The following is an 18,329-nucleotide window of genomic DNA, read 5'->3' on the forward strand; positions in this document are numbered from 1 at the left end:
GTTTTGTTCTGCTTGGTGCTGTACTGGAATATAAATATTATATTTAGGACTTTTCATTATAGATTTATATTTTATTGATTAATCAGTTTATGGTTTTGTTAATACAAAATTTCATAAAATAGTGAAAGTTTCGGTTGAGTAACACTCATAACCTAAATATATTAAATTTCTTTTTAGCCTTTTTGCATGAAAGATTTAAACTATTAATTTATTATCTAATTACTGCTAACTGATATTCTCATGATCAATTAATCCTTTAATTGACTAATTGTTTCAGCTCTATTTGTAAGTAAGAGAATATATGGAGGGTAGATTCAGCCTCCATAAAGACTTAAAATTGACAGAAAAACAACAAAAAATCATTAAATAATCATAAGAAATCATAATATTAATTGGAATCCAATTAAGTGAAAGTGATACTTATTTTAAAAGTCATATTAAACCAAGTTCATCATGTTGTATTGTGGAGATACTGGAAAATATGACCATAGCTTTACCATAATATCATATATACAGTATAATATAAATATAAATATAAATATAATATGATATATGATGTGTTATATTGTCAGCAGAGACCGGTGTTGCACTGTATTTGGTGACCCATCAGATTATTTGACCTGTAGTGTTGGAAGAAGTACTCAGATCCTTTACGTCAGTAAAAGTATCAATATAACAATGTAAAAATACTTCATCACAAGTAAAAATCCTACATCAATCCTACATAAGTAAAAGTACTTCGTCCAACGCTACAGGTCTCAGAATCTGATGGGTCACCAAACACGATGTAACACCGGAAGTTGCGGCCTCCATCTTGTCTAACTTGACGCGGGTGTCTCGGGCAGCAGGACAGGTGGGAGCTCCGGTCTGACGAGCTGCTGTTGTTCTGAACACAAAGAGAGGAGCCGGACAGAAACACTACATTAAAAACATGAACACATCACGATACATTTAAACATTATTATATCTCATTTAAAAACCGACATTTATGACGCGTTTTGTGTGAGAAATGTCCGACAGCAGAGAGAAAAATTCATCAGAAACTGCGCAGTCATAGTTTAATGGGAGCGGTGACCTGAGCAGGTGAGACATTTATGTGTTTTTGTCTTTAATCTGACTGTTTTCTCTTATATTTAGTGTTTTTTAATATGTTTAATGAGTTAAATCGACGTTACAGGAGGCTAGTTTAATGATCGTTTGTTAAACAGTCGTTTTCTGCCTGTTAAACCGGTTTATTTATCATTTTACGACATTTTAGACAATTTACTCCATTTCTGCCGTTAAACTGTGTTCAATTCATTCAATTTTATTAATTTTACGTGTAAAATAAACCGCATCTTTGCTCAAGATATCAAATACTTCCGCATATGATCGTCAGCGACTGTCAGTGACGGGCAGACGGTTTCCAAACTGGGGTCCGCGGACCTCCTGCGGTCCTGTAAAGGCTGCTCGTAACAGGGTATATTTATATATATCAGCTGCGGTGGAAAAAGTACTCAGATCCCTCACTGCAGTAAAAGTACCAATACAGCAATGTAAAAATACTCCATTACAGTAAAAGTACACAAGTGTTATGAGCTTGATGCAGTGAAAGTATTGCAGTAAAAGTACAAGTAAGTATTATGAGCGTGATGTAGTTAAAGTATTGCAGTAAAACTACAGTAAGTATTATGAGCTTGATGTAGTTAAAGTATTGCAGTAAAAGTACATAAGTATTATGAGCTTGATGTAGTTAAAGTATTGCAATAAAAGTACATAAGTATTATGAGCTTGATGTAGTTAAAGTATTGCAGTAAAAGTACAAGTAAGTATTATGAGCGTGATGTAGTTAAAGTATTGCAGTAAAAGTACATAAGTATTATGAGCTTGATGTAGTTAAAGTATTGCAGTAAAAGTACATAAGTATTATGAGCTTGATGTAGTTAAAGTATTGCAGTAAAAGTACATAAGTATTATGAGCTTGATGTAGTTAAAGTATTGCAGTAAAAGTAGTGGTTTGGTCCCTCTGACTGATATATTATTATATATGACATCATTAGATTATTAATAGTGAAGCATCAGTGTTAGAGCAGCATGTTACTGTTGTAGCTGCTGGAGGTGGAGCTAGTTTACACTACTTTATATACAGTTAGCTAGTTTAGTCCAGTGGTTCCCAACCTAGGGGTCGGGGCCCCTCCAAAGGGTCACCAGATAGATCTGAGGGGTCGTGAGATGATTAATGGGAGAGGAAAGAAGAAAAAACAAAGTTCTGATACACAAATCTGTTTTCAGTTTTTGGACTTTTTCTCTAATCTTTGATTTTTGCTGAAATATTGGATCATTTGAACATTTATTGAGGCCTGGGGACCTCCAAGGATCTTCAAATGTTCCACTCAGGGTCCACAGCAAAACAGGACTGTTCATATTCTTAATATTATTGTCTTCACAGAAAAAAACATTTTTAGATTGCATTATGGATTAGAAAAGGTTCAGTAGTCTCTAAACTTGAGTTCAAGGGCCTTGAAGGACTTCTCAGTTAGTTTTATTTCACTTTAATTTGATTAGGAATGAGTTGAATGGTAGAATTGAGTGTTTTGTTTTAATTTTTGTAGTAAAATTGTTTCGGAAATGGGAGCAGACACCTCTAAGGGTCCTTGTAGAAGTTCCAGGAGACGATGGGGAATCTTTGTGGTGACTAACATGACTTTTGAGTAGGAGATTGTTTGAGTCCTCAATGAACTTTAAGTGGTCCTTGAAGGTTTTATTGTACTTTAATTTGATTAGAAAAGAGTTTCATATTAGAATTGAGTGTTCTGTTTAGATTTTTGTGGTAAACTGGTTTCTGAAATGGTAAGGGGCACTTTCAAGGGTACTTGTAGAAGTTCCAGCAGTCATTGGTACATTTAGGAGGTTATTTCAGTCCTTGAGAAGGTTCTGTAAGTTTGTAAGGATGTTCAAGGAGTAATTGAGTAATTACAATGACAGTTGTTACAGAGGGTCCTGAGGTAAAGTCTGATGGTCCTTGAAGAGGTTGTAGGTGTCTGTAAAGGTGTTTCATGAGTCCTTGAGGAAGTAAGAGCTCCTGGTGAGGTTTTAAAGGTGTTCCAGGTGTCCTTGAGCAGCTTTCCATCATGTTATTCCTCTGAAAGAATGAAGATGATCATAATTTTCCTCTCATCTTTTCTCACCGTTCAATTATGTGTTTATCTGAAGGAAATTCCTCGCACTGAAACTTAATCAGATGTGAGTCCTTGGTTTGATATGGATCTGTGTGAAAGGCCGAGGCATCAAAAAGTTTCCTTGTTCAGTCGATTCTTTACTATTATGACTCAAACTGATGATTTTCTAACAAAGGATCTTAGAAAGAGAAATAACAGCTCACCTTTTCAGTGTCTGTTTCTTAAAAATCTGTTCTGTTTAGGATGTGAATGACTACGGCTGCAGTGTTTAAAGCTCACTCCTCTGAAGTTAGATCTATTTATATCAGTATTGGCTGTTTGACTGGGCTGTTAATGTTGGAAAATCTCCAGAGAAACGAATCCTTTCAAGACTCTTTCCTGCAACACCGTTGTGCTGTTAAGAAGAGACTCACGTGTTTTTAAAAGACAGATGTAAAGGTCTGTTTTCTGAACATCATACATTATACTGGACAGGACATGTTTAGTTTCTTTCCAGACATTTTGGTTGTTAACGTGGGAGAACGTGATGATTTGGTTACTGAGCGTTGGTGTCATTACGTCCTGCAGCTGCTTTAATCCCTCATTTCCTTATCTTCCAGATATGGCAGCTGACGACAAGGTTGCCATCCTGACAGACGATGAGGAGGAGCAGAAGAGGAAGTATGTGTTGGCCGAACCGTTCAACACCCTGTCGATGGAGCGGCAGGTGGGTGTGTCTGCCACGCCTGCGCCCGCCGCTGACGCCCCGCCCGAGCAGCCAACGGCCACCTCCATCGACTGCTGCGAGAGGATGTGCCTCCGCATCAACAGCCACCTCCTCATCTCCAAAGTCTTCTACTTCTTCTTCTACGCCGCCTACGGCTCGCTGCACCCTCTGCTGGCGGTGTACTACAAGCAGCTGGGCATGTCGGCCAGCCGCAGCGGGCTGCTCGTCGGCATCCGTTACTTCATCGAGTTCTGCAGCGCCCCCTTCTGGGGCGTGGTGGCCGACCGCTTCAAGAAGGGGAAGGCGGTGCTGCTGTTCTCCGTGTTCTGCTGGCTGGTGTTCAACTGCGGCATCGGTTTTGTCAAACCTGCGGAGATGAAGTGCGAGGAGAAAGGTGCTGTTCCGGCGACGACGTTGGCGACGACGTTGGCGCCAACGAGGACGACTCTTCCGCACAGTAACGTCTCGTATTCAAGCAACTCCACCCACCACACCAGGAGCCGACGTAGCTTCCTTGACCTCTTTGAACTCCTGGACTCCTACCTCAGCGTGCTCCCCAGGCACGAACGAAGTGTGGACGCCAACGTGACATCATCCCCTTTCAAGCCAGCTAACACAACCCATGTCACGCCAAACACCACACTCCACACCACCCCCCCCACCAAAACCAAAACCACCTCCACCACCAAAACCACCACCACCACCACCACCACCTCCGCTGCTCCGACCAAAGCCAAGGAGTACCAGATCATCTACAACAAGGACCAGGTGGAGACCATCTTCCTGCTCATTCTGCTTGTCATTATTGTTGGCGAGTTCTTCAGCGCCCCCGCCGTCACCATTGTGGACACCGTCACCCTGCAGTATCTCGGCAAAGCCCGCGACCGCTACGGCCTGCAGAGGATGTGGGGCTCTCTGGGCTGGGGTCTGGCCATGCTGCTGGTGGGCATCTGGATCGATCACACGCACCTCATCGTCAAGCTGGACGGCGTGGGCTGCATCCTGCCTGAATACCGGCTCCACAACTACCGGATCGCTTTCATCGTCTTTGGCGTGCTGATGGGCGTGGCGTTCGTTGTCGCTACGCAGTTCTACTTTGAGAAAAGTGGCAACTACCAGCAGGAGCCCCCAGAGGGGGTGGTGGAGGAGTCGGACAGTCCTCAGGCCTTGCCCGAGTCCGGGTCTTCGGATCAGACGCCCATCAGCTCTGACGGCGCTCAGGAGTTCCACTACAGCGACCTTCTGAAGCTGCTGTGCAGCGTGCGCTACAGCTCCGTCCTGTTCGTCGCCTGGTTCATGGGCTTCGGCTACGGCTTCGTCTTCAGCTTCCTGTATTGGCACTTAGAGGACCTGAAGGGGACGTACACGCTGTTCGGGATCTGCTCCGTCCTGAGCCACGTCTCCGAACTCGTCGCCTACTTCACCAGCCACAAGTTCATCGAGCTGGTTGGACACGTCAGGTAAGAACAGGCTCATAGGATGTTACTTTTTATCTAAACTTTACAACCATACCGTGAGGATGCACAATCCTCTGGATGTTTAGTCATAAAAGCACACGTCACAAGTTCCCAGAGTCCAACGTGACGTCTGTAAATGTCTTATTTCATGTGACCAACAGTTCAAAACCCAAACAGATTCACCTTACAAAGATATAAAGCTGGAAAATGCTCAAACTCGAGAAACTGGAACCAGAGAATCTTTCCGACCAGCTGCAATTCAGCGTACAAAAACATTTTTTTGTTCATACTTAATTTGTTTTTAGATTGTACAATTTTTATTATTATTTAACTGTATCTTAATCCATCAATCTGCATCAAAATACACATCAGTGTGAATTATTGAATAAATATGGTTGTTTTCTTTTATTCATGTTCAGTAGAAAATATTAAAATTGCCAATAAAAGCTCAGATTTCCTTTTAATTTAAAGACATTTATTGAGAAAGATGAGGGATCCTGATCAATACCTTTACTTATCCCTCCTGTCTTGCAGCCTTCGTGTCAGTAAATAAGGACGTCTGTGTGTGTATGAAGCGCTTCAGGTTGATGTTTGAAACAATGATGTCATTGATGCTGATGTGGTTCCCGTCGGAGTGAATTAGGGGCCGGACCTCGCGGGCAGCGGGGACATTTGAGAGCGTGGTGTTAGATTTCAGGCTGCTGCTGTGTAAAACTGCATCAGCGCTGCACATAAAACACACACAACGTCTCCTCTGTTGACTCAGAATCGACTCCTGAGTCAACATCAGTACAGCTGCAGCGCTGCTATGGCAACAGTCATGAAGCTCACGTCAAACTAAAAAACTGCTTCTGTTTGGGAGCAACTTTCTGAATTATTAATGTGTATTGAAGCTCAAGTGTCACATGGTACCAACTAGCGACGATTATTTCATGATTGATTCATTCTCTTGGTCAATCAGTTGATCATTTGATCCATAAAACATCATAAAACAGTGAAAAACGTCCATCACAATATCATAGAGCACATGGTGATGTCATTAAATGTCTTATTTTTCCCGTTTTAAAAGTACACAACCTATAAAATATTAAGAAAAGCAGCAAATTCTTATATTTAAGAACCTGGAAGCATCAAATCTTGGGCATTTTTGTTTAAAAAAAAATCACTAAAATGATTCATTTTCAATTTTCAATCAACTAAATTGACTAAATATTGTGAAAAAGTGTCAGTCTCTGTCTCTCTGATGTCTTCAGTTTGCTGGTTTTGTCCGACCAGCTGTCCCAAAGTAAAACAATTAATTATTGATCGATTATTTTTCTATTCATTCTGAAATAGAAAATATTGAAAAATAGTTTTACCTGTTGAGTTTTTATCCTGCTTTTTGTTACAGAATATTTCAAAAACTTGTTTATGTGACATATTCTGGCCTTTTTTTTTTACACAGATGCTTTTAACCTCCGACCACAGACCCAGTTTTCAGTCTTTTTTAAGGGGCCGACAGCAGGTCGACAGTATCTGACACGTAGAGGTGGTGACCTGAAGATCATAAACATTGTGTTTTGGTTTGGTGCTTATTCAAATTTTGAAAGTTTAGAGTGTGTAAGCTCTTATAACATGATGATGAGGAAGTATATGATGGACTGTCTCATTGCGCAATTATGACTCAAAAGTTGTTGCAGCAATTTTTGGGTTGATACCATTTGTTAAAGAGATTTAGTGCAAAATTTAACTACTTTTAACCACTCGAGAACTGAAAAAAAATGGTCAAAAATTCCTCCAAAATACCACATTAAGACACCGAGACCACAGAAAAATTCATGTTGTGATTTGGTTTCAAAAACTTCTGACATTTGGAGATTTCTGTAAGAGTTACATTTTACGGAAATTGCTCAGAAACCCCCTTATTGTCAGTATTCCCAGTAATGCCTCACATCCTCGTAATGCCCTCGGTCTCTAGTTCGTGGGTGTAAAGTTTCATGAGGATGTGATTATCCTAGAGGTCACATTTTATACAGTCTCACTACAGTGAAATGGCTACTGTGGGCATTAACATCATCACACATGAATACAGTTGGGCTCATTGAATCCACAAGAGTCTCAGCTTTCCATTCAGACCCAATCTATGCAATTCCAAGACTGTTTAGAGACCCCAGTATGCAGAAATTACATGGGTCTGTAAAGGGGAGACTGGTGGGTATCCATAGAACACATCTTCATTCAGATATCTTGAGGTCAGAGGTCAAGGGGCCCCTTTGAAAATGGCCGTGCCAGTTTTTTCCTCGCCAAAATTTAGCCTAACTTTGGAGCGTTATTTAGCCTCCTTCCAGACAAGCTAGCATGACACAGTTGGTACCAATGGAGGCCTCATGTTATCTAGTTTCATGTCTACTTTCATATGTTACCAGAACTTCACTGTAGCTGCCACGTTTCACATAATTAAATAAAACAAAAACATGCAGTACAGTTCAGAAACTGTAAAACAAATTGGTTTCCTTCATTGCAGCGAAACAGATGTTTCATTTTCTGCAACTCGTACAGTCAGACAGATTTAACCTGAATATTGAAATCTGTGTTTTACTGCGTTATTCATCTGGCTTATCTCACACATATTTTCTTCATGTTGTTCAGACCTCAGCGTGTGTGTGTGAGGTGTGAAGGTGGGTGACGCTCTGCTGCAAAAATAAACTTCCTGCTTTACTGGAAACTTTGAAGCAGAGCAGACACACACACAGTGAGCAGCAGAGCAGAGCTGCAGGTTTTTAAGCATCTCGCTCCGTTCTGGTGGTCGTTAATCTTCGTCTCAGATCGGAGGACGATAACGAGTCAGGCTGCAGGTGTCCTGTGTTGATCCTGTCAGCAGAGCTTTAGTTCACACTTTCTGAACGAAGGACAGTGAAAGTTACCATTTTAGCTCCCATCTCCGGTGTTACAAGACATGTTAAAGAACTTTTTTCATTATTATTATCATTATTATGCTTAGAAATACACATCAGTGAGAAATATGAGACATATGTTCATTAGAAAATATTGAAAATGCTCAAAAAAAGCTCCTTCTTGCTTAATTTAAAGACATTTATTGAAAAAAGAAATATTCTGCTCACTATTTTACACTTTCTAAATGAGAAAAGAGAAATGAAAGTTCTGAAGTTTACACGTAGAAAACGGACACAAGATTGTTCTGTAGTGAGGGCGGATGTGCTTGTAGAAGTGTAAATGCCAATATAAATATAAATATGAGTGTAAATACACTGTGTGTGTGTGTGTATTGACAGGACAGGACACACATCTACACAGTGCAGAACAGACAAAGACGCAGTGTGAGTGAATGAGATGAGAGTATTGTAGGGTTTGAGGAGTCAGACATGATCTAACACACTTTGTTTCCAGGGAAAGAAAAAGACTGTAACTTTAGAAAATACCCACTTGATTTGGAAAACTCAGACTGCTGAAACACATCAGCTTCAGCTTAAATGCTTTTTTATATGAAAAGAGGCTCATCTGAGACCATTAGAAAGGAGAAATTATTACAGCAACTAATAACTCTTTTGATGTACATATGGGCATGTGAGTAATGTTTTCAGTGACTTAGACTTAAGAAAAAGTGAGCTTATCCTGCAATTAATGATTATTTTCAGTTTCTATTCATCTGCTGATTATTTTTTACTGATTGTTTCATGTGTTTAATGTCAAAAATAGTGAAAAATCACAACTTCCAGCAGCTAAGGTGACACTTCCACATGTCTTTATTCACCGATCAACAGTCCAAAACTAGAAAATGTTGAGTTTGCAATGATATATGACGAGGAAAAGCAGAAATTTCTCACATTTGAAGAGCTGAAACTAGAGAATATTTGCTTATCGTTTCAGCCTTATCTAGTAGTGCACTTTCATAAAGTCATGAGATTCATAGCAGACAGATTTTTGTGAGATATCCTGACTTTTAGAATGGATCCAGCTCCAGATAGTCTGGATCCTACACTTCCCATGATGCAACTCATTCTGTCAGACAGAAAACATTGTAGGGCTGCAACTAACGATTCATTTCATTATCAATTAATCTACAAAATGCCACAAAATGGTCAAAATGTCAGTCACTGTTTCCCAAAGATGACATCTTCAAATGTCCTGTTTTGTCCACAACTTAAAGATATTCAGTTTACTGTCATAAAGGACTAAAGAAAACAGGAAATATTCACATTTAAGAAGCTGGAATCAGATAATTTGGACACTTTTTTCCTTAAAAAATTACTCAAAATGATTATTTGGCGATTCATTTAATAGTAAGCAACTAATTGTTACTGCTCTAAAACATCACACAGCTGTGTTCACATGATGGTTTTGTGTGTCGACCAACATATTTACATTTATGATAATGAAACCTTCCCCCGAATGTATCAGTCTGACGTGTGTTATCATTGTTAATGTTCCTAATAGTCATAACAGCTTCATCTTGTGGTTAGCAGCTGTTATCATCATCAGAGGGAAACACTAACATCACCTGCTGTTTTCTCCAGGCAGCGAACAGGAACCGACTGTCTCTGCTGAACATTTAGAAGAGGGCTTTCCCTGGGGATATAAATGTAATGATATAAAAGTCTCACATTGGTAAATAAGCTGCTTGTGGATTTTAAATTGTTTTCAGTGAGAGATCCTCAGACGGCCACGCATCAGCTTTTATTTATCCGTGTGTGCTCAGCAAACCGTCTTTGGGTGGTCAAACAGAGAAATAATCCTGTGTGGATCAATATCCAGAGGGTTTGAGGGCGTGTCATGTTCAGGTTGGTTTATCTGCTGTTTGTGCAGGTCAAAGCGAAGACGTTCTCCAAATAATACATCTGAAAATGTCAAGATGCTCTAACATGGAAATTACAGCTGCAGTAGAAAACACAACCTAACAAACAACAAGAAACCAACATGTAAGGATTACAGGTAGAAAGACTTTATTACCTGATATAGACAGAAAACAATTAAATTTAGTTAATTGCTTATTGGTTTAGGGACAATTATATATCATGAACTAATGCCAGACACAAACTAAACAATACATATACATACATGAATGCATAAAGCACAAAACTTATCAAGAAAATACATATGAAACAGCACAAAACTAAAAAAAAAAAATACAAACAATGATGCCAATCATCACATTTTGATAATTGATTCATAGAAAAATACAATTTTTTAAACTGAAATGAATTTATATAAGATTTGTGTGCTTTTCTCCATTTTATATATATCATCATAAACGTTTGTGTTTTGTTACTTTTAGTGAATAAAAAATATTAATTTAAGGAGATTTTTAAAACTTAACAATCATCTAACAAAACCTCAAATGAACCAGCTACGTGTGCATAACATGTCTTTGTTTAAAAGCTCTGGCAGACTTGTACTTACTATAATTAAACTGATAAGTCCATGAATTGATTAGTTGATCAACAGGAAACTAGTTGGCAGTAGTTTCTTAATAGATTAATCATATCAGTGGTTTGTCAATGCCTCAAGGTGTGCACGTCCTAACACATAACATGTGTTTAGGCAAAAGCAACCTCAAGAGAAGAGTCAATTTATTAAGTACAGTTACAATGTTTTGACTTTATGTCTTCATCAGGTCATATTCAACATGTGACCAAGAAGGTCCAAGTGTGAATCTCAGGTCGAGCCAATCAATGATGTCAATATGTCGGCTACTCATCCAGCACAAAACTCAGAGATATCAGTTCCACGTCAGCCCCTTGAGCACAATCAGTTTAACAGTTTGAATAAATCTATTTGCACAAAAAGAAGAGGACCAATCACTGATCTACAACTACGCAAGTTCAGAAAAATACATAAAAAACATGATCAAACAGTTGTACACGAGTTGCCAAACGTGCTAGATGATGATCAATCATCAGAATCGCTCAAATTCAAGGAAATCAAAGATTACAAAAAATGTCAAAATCCTCGTCAATCAGTGGTGATAGACAGTATTCAGGGTTTATATGCAATACCGTCTCACTATGGAGAAGTTCATCCGACCTCACCTGATAAAGACATGATGTCAAAACGTCATAATTGTTCTTAATCAACTTCAACTACAAGAAAACATGTCAATCATTCTCTGTTTGCAGCCTTTCAGATGTGAGGATTTGATGTTTTTGTTTGTCATGTAATGATTGTGATCTGAATATCTGCTGGTTTTTGACTGTTGGTCCGTTCAAACAAGAATTTTTATCTTGAGATCTGATAAATTATGATACTGTATGAATATTCTGATTAATAAATAATAAAAGTAATAGTTATTTACAAACCACATTTAACAAACTTATGAACTCTGCTTTCAAACAGAGTAGGTGTAATTTCACTTCAAATCCTAAATGATCTTAAGATCTGCTCATTTAGTCAATGAAATGTAAAAAATTTACAATTGATTAGAGCTGACGGTTTGATTGTTTTGTCCACAACCTTAAAATATTCAATTTATTGTCATATATATCCAAGAAAAACAGCAAATTGTCATGTTTGAGAAGCTGGAACAAAAGACTATTTGGCATTTTTGCTTGAAAAATGACTAAATTCACAAACCGATAATTGAAATAGTTGCTTCACACAATCGACTAATCAATTAATTGACTAATCATCCTCCGTCTCTCCCCCTCAGAGTGCTGTACATCGGCCTGGCCTGCAACACGGCGCGTTACCTGTACATCTCCTACCTGACCAACGCCTGGACCGTGCTGCCCATGGAGGTCCTTCAAGGTAACGTGCCCTCATTTCTCTGTCTGCAGGGAGGACGGGGGAAGCTAGGACCCAGGGGACAGGAAAGGAGCCGGCGGTGTTTGTCTAAGCTTATCAGTCGGCCTTTTCTTCCTCCAGCAGCCCGGCTCGCTAACGGCAGCGAAGCAGGATGTGCTGGTTGGTGGGAGGCGGCCCGAGCTGCATGTCAGACGTTGATGAGTTTGTAGAAGGAGAGGAACCTCTGACTCATATTTTCACATCCTAAAAACAAACTAAATGGCACATAAAACAACCAGAGAGAGAGAACTTAATGAGGCTAAAAGCTCGTCTGTCATGACGTCCATCTTTATATACAGTACAGTCAGTGCATGAGACATAAAAGAAATGTACAGGATTTAAAATAATATTCACATTAATGGGTCAAGAGAGCAACTTGAATTCCAACTGAAAGTAAACTTCCTCATTTTGTCTGTTACAGCAACATATCTGCTCTGTTTCTTTGGTGTCATGATGACGCTGCCTAGTCTCACGTTATTTTTGATTAAATACCTTTCTGTCATCTGCTAACGTAGCTGGAGTCATTGTTTCAACTGAATACCAAATTATTTAGTTTTTACTTGTAAGAACAACATATCGCTTCATCCTGTTATATCACAAAACTCTGATTAAAACACACTTTTTGCATTAATATTTTCAGTTGGCAAGTCGTTTATAACAAGAAACTTCCAGATGTCCTAAAAAATAAAACATCACAACAGTGAATAATGTTCATCACAACTTTCTAGAGTCCGTGGTGACGTCATCAAATATTGTATAACCAAACATAATACATTTTCTGACCTAAAACCATTAAATCTTTGCCATTTTTGCTTAAAAAAGGCACTAAATGATTAATCGATTATTGATTCAACTAATCGTTGCAACTCTAGACTACTGCTGCTTTCACTGTGTAGAAATTATGTAACACATCTACAACATGCCCCCAAAACATCAGCAGCCAGAGAGAGCAGCATTGACAGCAAAGAGAACAGATTTTTACATTTTGTAGTTCAGCATTTTTCCTGATAATCAATATAATATTACATCATCCTCCCCTCGAATCCTCCTGAATTTACAGTCGCATATCAGTTCCTTTTCTGGGAAATTATAGGAAACTGTAGGAGCTGGAAACATAAGAGTTTTAAACAAGTTTTATCAGCAAAACTACCAGTTTCAGTTGAATAAATCCAACTAATGTCATAAATGATCCTGAAGGTAGAAATGAGAAAAAGCTTCATAAATCATTTGTTTCTCATGAGATTTATGAAAACAGATGCTACAGATCATTTAAGATGCAAAATTCAGTATCAAAGTAGAAACACATTTAAAACAGATACAGATCACATGACTAGAAGGAAATAATAAAGAGAATAAACAGTGAAGTCTAGTAAAGTGATGAATGTCTTTGTGACTGTGGGAGGAAACTTGTTGAAACTTGTTTGAGACGTCAACGCTGAGAAAACACTGACGCCTCACAGAGCAAACAAAATTCACTCCCTCAAGTTCAAGTTGGCTGCCTGTTTTGACTTTGAACCAGCAAAACAATTAAAAGTTTAAAAGAACGAGTCGTCAACATGTCCATTAGCTCCCGAATGTCCAGCGAGAGTCGATAACACACAGCAGAAAACATCAGGAAGAGCAACAGGCGACTTTTTTACTGTTGTTTACTTCAAGCACATAATCTGTGATAAGCTGCGACCGGCTCGACGCTGCGTCATGTGACACGTTGTGTTTCAGACTTCAGGCAGGAAGTTGACCTTTTTTATTTTCATGTATGAAGATAACAGAATATTTTCATAATCTTATAGTGTTACTGTTGGAACCAGCAGAGATGGATCAACAAATACTGGATATTTTAAACCGATACAGACCACAAAACTCAAATATTCTTCTAAAAGTCAGCAGGGAGCGTCATTTGTTACATTTTGGACCATAAATAGAGATTATAGACCAACAAATACTAATTACTGATATCAGTAGTTGTGCATTTTAGGCATCTGATAATAATATATAAACACTTTAGATCAGGATCACTTAAATTAGATTATTAAAGAAAAGTTTATTTTTACAATATAAAAATAAACTCAGTGTTCTCTGGAATAAAGACACATTTTCTAAATTATTAGTTATAAATAGAGCTGCAACAAATAGTAATTAAACAATCGGAAACTATTCTGATGATTGATTGATCATTTTGGTCCTTTTTATGAGAAAAAACAGTTTCAAGTTGTCAGACTCTTACATCGTCACTGGGGACTGATGTGATGGATATTTTTCACTTGTTTGATGTTTTATAGACCAAAAAAATAATCAGGAGATTAATTAGTTGCAGCCCTAATTATAAGTATCTTGCATTTTCTCTACTGCAGTTTCTGTGAAGTTAGTTATCAGCCGACACATAAATGTTGATGCTAATATATCTGCAGTTTCTGTGATTCTAGTGGAAACATCAAATACGTCAAGTTATAATCAAAACTTTAATAATTCACAGAATCAAAAGGCTCCTGAAAAAACTGTGCAATTAAAAACACTCTCAAATACTTGCAATTACACTTTTTTTATTCTGATTTCCTGAAAAGTCAAGTCTGAACTTATCTAGAAAAATAAACTGGTTGCTGATAAATGTTCAACTTCTATATAAATGAAACTTTGTCTGAACGTTTTTTTTTAGGTAACACTTGAACTCTCTCCAGACCACAGCAGTTTATTATAATCTGCTCAACTTTCATAATATTTAAACAGCAGATTTCTCTTATACAGCTTCTCAGAGTTGTATGTAACCTTATTTTACAACTATAATTGTTGTAAAATAGCTTAAATGCTGTATTTTTAAGATCTTGGATACATTACAGTTAACTAATTAACTGACTGTTAAAGCCAATAAAATAAACAATAAATGCTGCTGTTTCATTGTTTCCCAATTTATCACTCAAATATCACTTTAATTTAAAGGTTAACAGTCGTTATTATCTTTTTTTAATAAACATCAAGTCCGTACCTGCAGAATAGCTGCAGACATCATGTGAACCACGTCTGTCTCTCTGTGTCCTCCAGGTGTGACGCACGCCTCGGTTTGGGCAGCCTGCATCTCCTACCTGAGCGCCGCCGTCCCGCCGGCCCTGCGGACGTCTGCACAGGGCATCCTGCAGGGCCTGCACCTCGGCTTGGGCCGCGGCTGTGGAGCCATGGTGGGAGGAGTGTTCGTCAGCTATTTCGGTATGATGTCACACGCTGGAGCTCCTGTTGTGTTCGATGACATTAAACTGTTGCAGAAGAAGTTTGTTGTTTTATTTTGACCAGTTGGGGCCAGAAAATCATTTTGTAAGAAGTGATTATTAAGTTTTTCTGCCCTCTAGTGGACAAAAACTGCACTTTAAGTGGAATCTAATTGCAGAATTTATTTGTGTATTATTGATATTTTTACATCAGTGAGTGATTCCTTTCCTACTGCAGGTGCTGCGGAGACCTTCAGAGGAATCGGCATGGCCTCCCTCGTCATCCTCCTCATCTTCTCCTTCATCCAGTGTCTGAGCAGAGAGACCGAGGGGAAAGGTGGGACACTTCCTCCATCCAAACACACTGTTTCCCTTTTGTTTCGTTACCAGAGAACTGATAAACATCTATGCAGCGGCAAACAATACGTTTGCGTGCGTTTTTAAAGTAGATGAACAGGAAGGACAGGAAGGCATGAATTATACAGTAGCACAAAACCTATAAAGGATTTAACTTTATCAAATTAATACTAAACTGTCAAGGGAAAAAAACAACTAATTTATGATAGTTTTGTCCACAATCATCAATATTTTCAACCTCTAAAGGTGAGAAACAGGAGACTTAACTGGCATCTGATGATACTGTAACAGCACAACATAATTAACAGCTCAACTCTGCAGTAGATTTTTAATATTTTATAATCACATTTTGCGCTTTTCCCATAAATGATCTTCTATCTTCTCATACGTCGATAGTCGACACCACTGTGACATGTTGAAAGTTTCAGTGAGGAAAACTGTGAGGTTTGTTCCTTTTTTAATGAATTAATGCAGGTTTAGAAACTGTTTTTGGTCACATTTAAATGTATTTTTTATTATTTTTATCCTTTATTTACTCCTCGAGATTAAAAATCTCTTTTTTAAGAGCATCCTGGACAAGATAAGTGACAAGAGCAAGTACAGACAAACAGCATAAAACAGATAAATGTATCTCGTGATACATGATCATAAATAAAATTTGAAATACACATAATTTTGTTCTGTTTTTTTCCTGTATTTATTTTTTGCTGCATGTAGAAAACAAAACCTTCCTGATTGTTTTTCTTGTTTTATTTAGTTTGATGATTCTTAAATAAAAAAATAAAATACTACTATACTAAGTAATGTTTCCTGTTACCTCTTCTTCTCTCAGAGGACAAAATGCTGGCGGAGAACATCCCGGTCCCGTCCAGCCCGGTTCCCATCGCCACCATCGACCTGGTGCCGAACCAGACCGCCGTAGGTAGCCCCGCCCTGAACCGGCAGGCCGCCGTGTTGCCCGTCAAGAAGACAAAGCACCAGGAGGAGCAGGAGGATGTGACCCGGCCTGCCTGGGTGCTCTCCGGCGCCCCCTGGGTCACCATCGCCTTCGCCATCGTCCAGATCAGAGAGATGATAAACATGGCGAAGAGCGGCGGGCCGCCTCTGGAGACTCAACCGCTGCAGGTGAACAAAATCATGATTCTAAAATGTAATATTTAATATTCATTTATATGACTTTGCCATGTGTGTACATGTGTATAAGTACAAACATTCATATATTTCTCTGCATTTACATATTTATACCACTTTATATTCACTGTCAATTAATCAATTATTTTTCTGATTAATCAGTTTATAATTTAGTCTATCAAATGTCAAAAGTTAGTGAAAAATGTCCTTCACAGTTTCTCAGAGCTCAAGGTGGCATCTTGTTTTTGTCAAAAACCCAAAAACATTCAGTTTACTTTGATATAAAACAAACACAAGCAGCAAATTCTCACATTTTAGAAGCTGCAACCAGAGAATATTTGGTATATTTGTTTGATAAATAATGTAAAAAATCAATCAAATATCAAAGTTTTGTTATTTCCTGTAGATCTTGTAATTGATTAATATTTGCAGCACTTATGTTCTACTAACAGTATGTAGATGCTACAGCTGCTGCTAAAACATCTGAATTTTCATTAAATCTTAGTTGTCATCAGTTTTTGTCTGAACGCTTTAAACATTCACATGAATAATTGCTGATTTATTTATTTTTAGACACATTTAACACATTGACACATTGACACATTGACACATTTGACATCTAAAAATTCCGCAGAGTCTTCATGTATGAATCCCTCAGATGGATGACGCTCACTCATCCATAACGAATCATTAAACATGTTAGATTTTTGTGTTTTTAAGATCACAGTAATGCGTGTTGTAACTGGAAACAGACTTGTACAGCACTGGTGTAGCTGCAGTAACAGCATCTGTCATCGTTATTATTATTATATTATAATAATAATAATGACAGATGTTTTCCAGCTGTCATATCTGACAGTTTAATGACCGTGTGGGAAATGTTTCTTTACGGTTTACTAACTTGAACTTTCTGACACTTCCTCCTCTCTCCGGCTGCCCACACACACACACACACACACACACACACACACACACACACACACACACACACACTGAAGAAAGGTGAGATATGTGTGTGTGTGTTTGCAAAGGTCAATGGAAAACTACCGTATGTGTGTGTGTGTGCGGGGGGAGAGGGGGGGAGGGGGACACGTCCGTCCAGAGTTTCCTCTGTGTGTTGATGCATGCGGTGATAACAGTGACTCATCTATACCTGTCTGTCTGTCTGTGTCTGTCTGTGTGTGTGTGTGTGTGTGTGTGTGTGTGTGTGGTATGTGGCATGTGGCCCCTGTACGTGCATGCGTATTTCTCCTCCCACGCTCGTGTCATGACGTCTTGTGATGAGGTGCATTGCATGCCTGAGTTACTCCCCGCTGATGTCACCCCGACCCCACCCATAGATACACATAGACGCCACATCAGGGCTGTGGGACGAGTCTCAGCCACGCCGCCATGTTGCTCCGGTCTTCTCGCCGCCCTCCTTTTGTGCTTCATTTGAATGTTTTTTAAAGAAAGAAACACAAAAACTGAAGCACAAAGAATCATTTTCGCAACACACAGGAGTTATTTCACAACATTAATGAATGAAAGCACAGTTGAAGGAGAT

The 18,329-nt window shown here is 38.7% G+C and overlaps 1 protein-coding gene across 2 annotated transcripts in view; it reads left to right on the forward strand.

Annotated features, from left to right (window-relative positions):
• The first annotated feature begins 804 nt into the window (after nucleotides 1-804).
• The window catches only part of LOC137177376 (major facilitator superfamily domain-containing protein 6-A-like), a 31,579-nt gene continuing 14,054 nt past the window's right edge, over nucleotides 805-18,329 (forward strand). Inside the window, exons 1-6 of one of the 2 annotated variants that reach the window (XM_067583648.1) lie at nucleotides 805-1,083; nucleotides 3,758-5,324; nucleotides 11,965-12,062; nucleotides 15,135-15,296; nucleotides 15,534-15,632; nucleotides 16,485-16,777. In XM_067583648.1, the coding sequence (XP_067439749.1) occupies nucleotides 3,760-5,324; nucleotides 11,965-12,062; nucleotides 15,135-15,296; nucleotides 15,534-15,632; nucleotides 16,485-16,777 (2,217 nt within the window). In that variant the 5' untranslated portion in view covers nucleotides 805-1,083; nucleotides 3,758-3,759. The remainder of the gene's footprint in view (nucleotides 1,084-3,757; nucleotides 5,325-11,964; nucleotides 12,063-15,134; nucleotides 15,297-15,533; nucleotides 15,633-16,484; nucleotides 16,778-18,329) is intronic. The other variant, XM_067583647.1, reaches the window with a different exon arrangement.

Source organism: Thunnus thynnus, chromosome 24 (genome assembly GCF_963924715.1).
Source record: "Thunnus thynnus chromosome 24, fThuThy2.1, whole genome shotgun sequence".
NCBI classification, from domain to species: domain Eukaryota; kingdom Metazoa; phylum Chordata; class Actinopteri; order Scombriformes; family Scombridae; genus Thunnus; species Thunnus thynnus.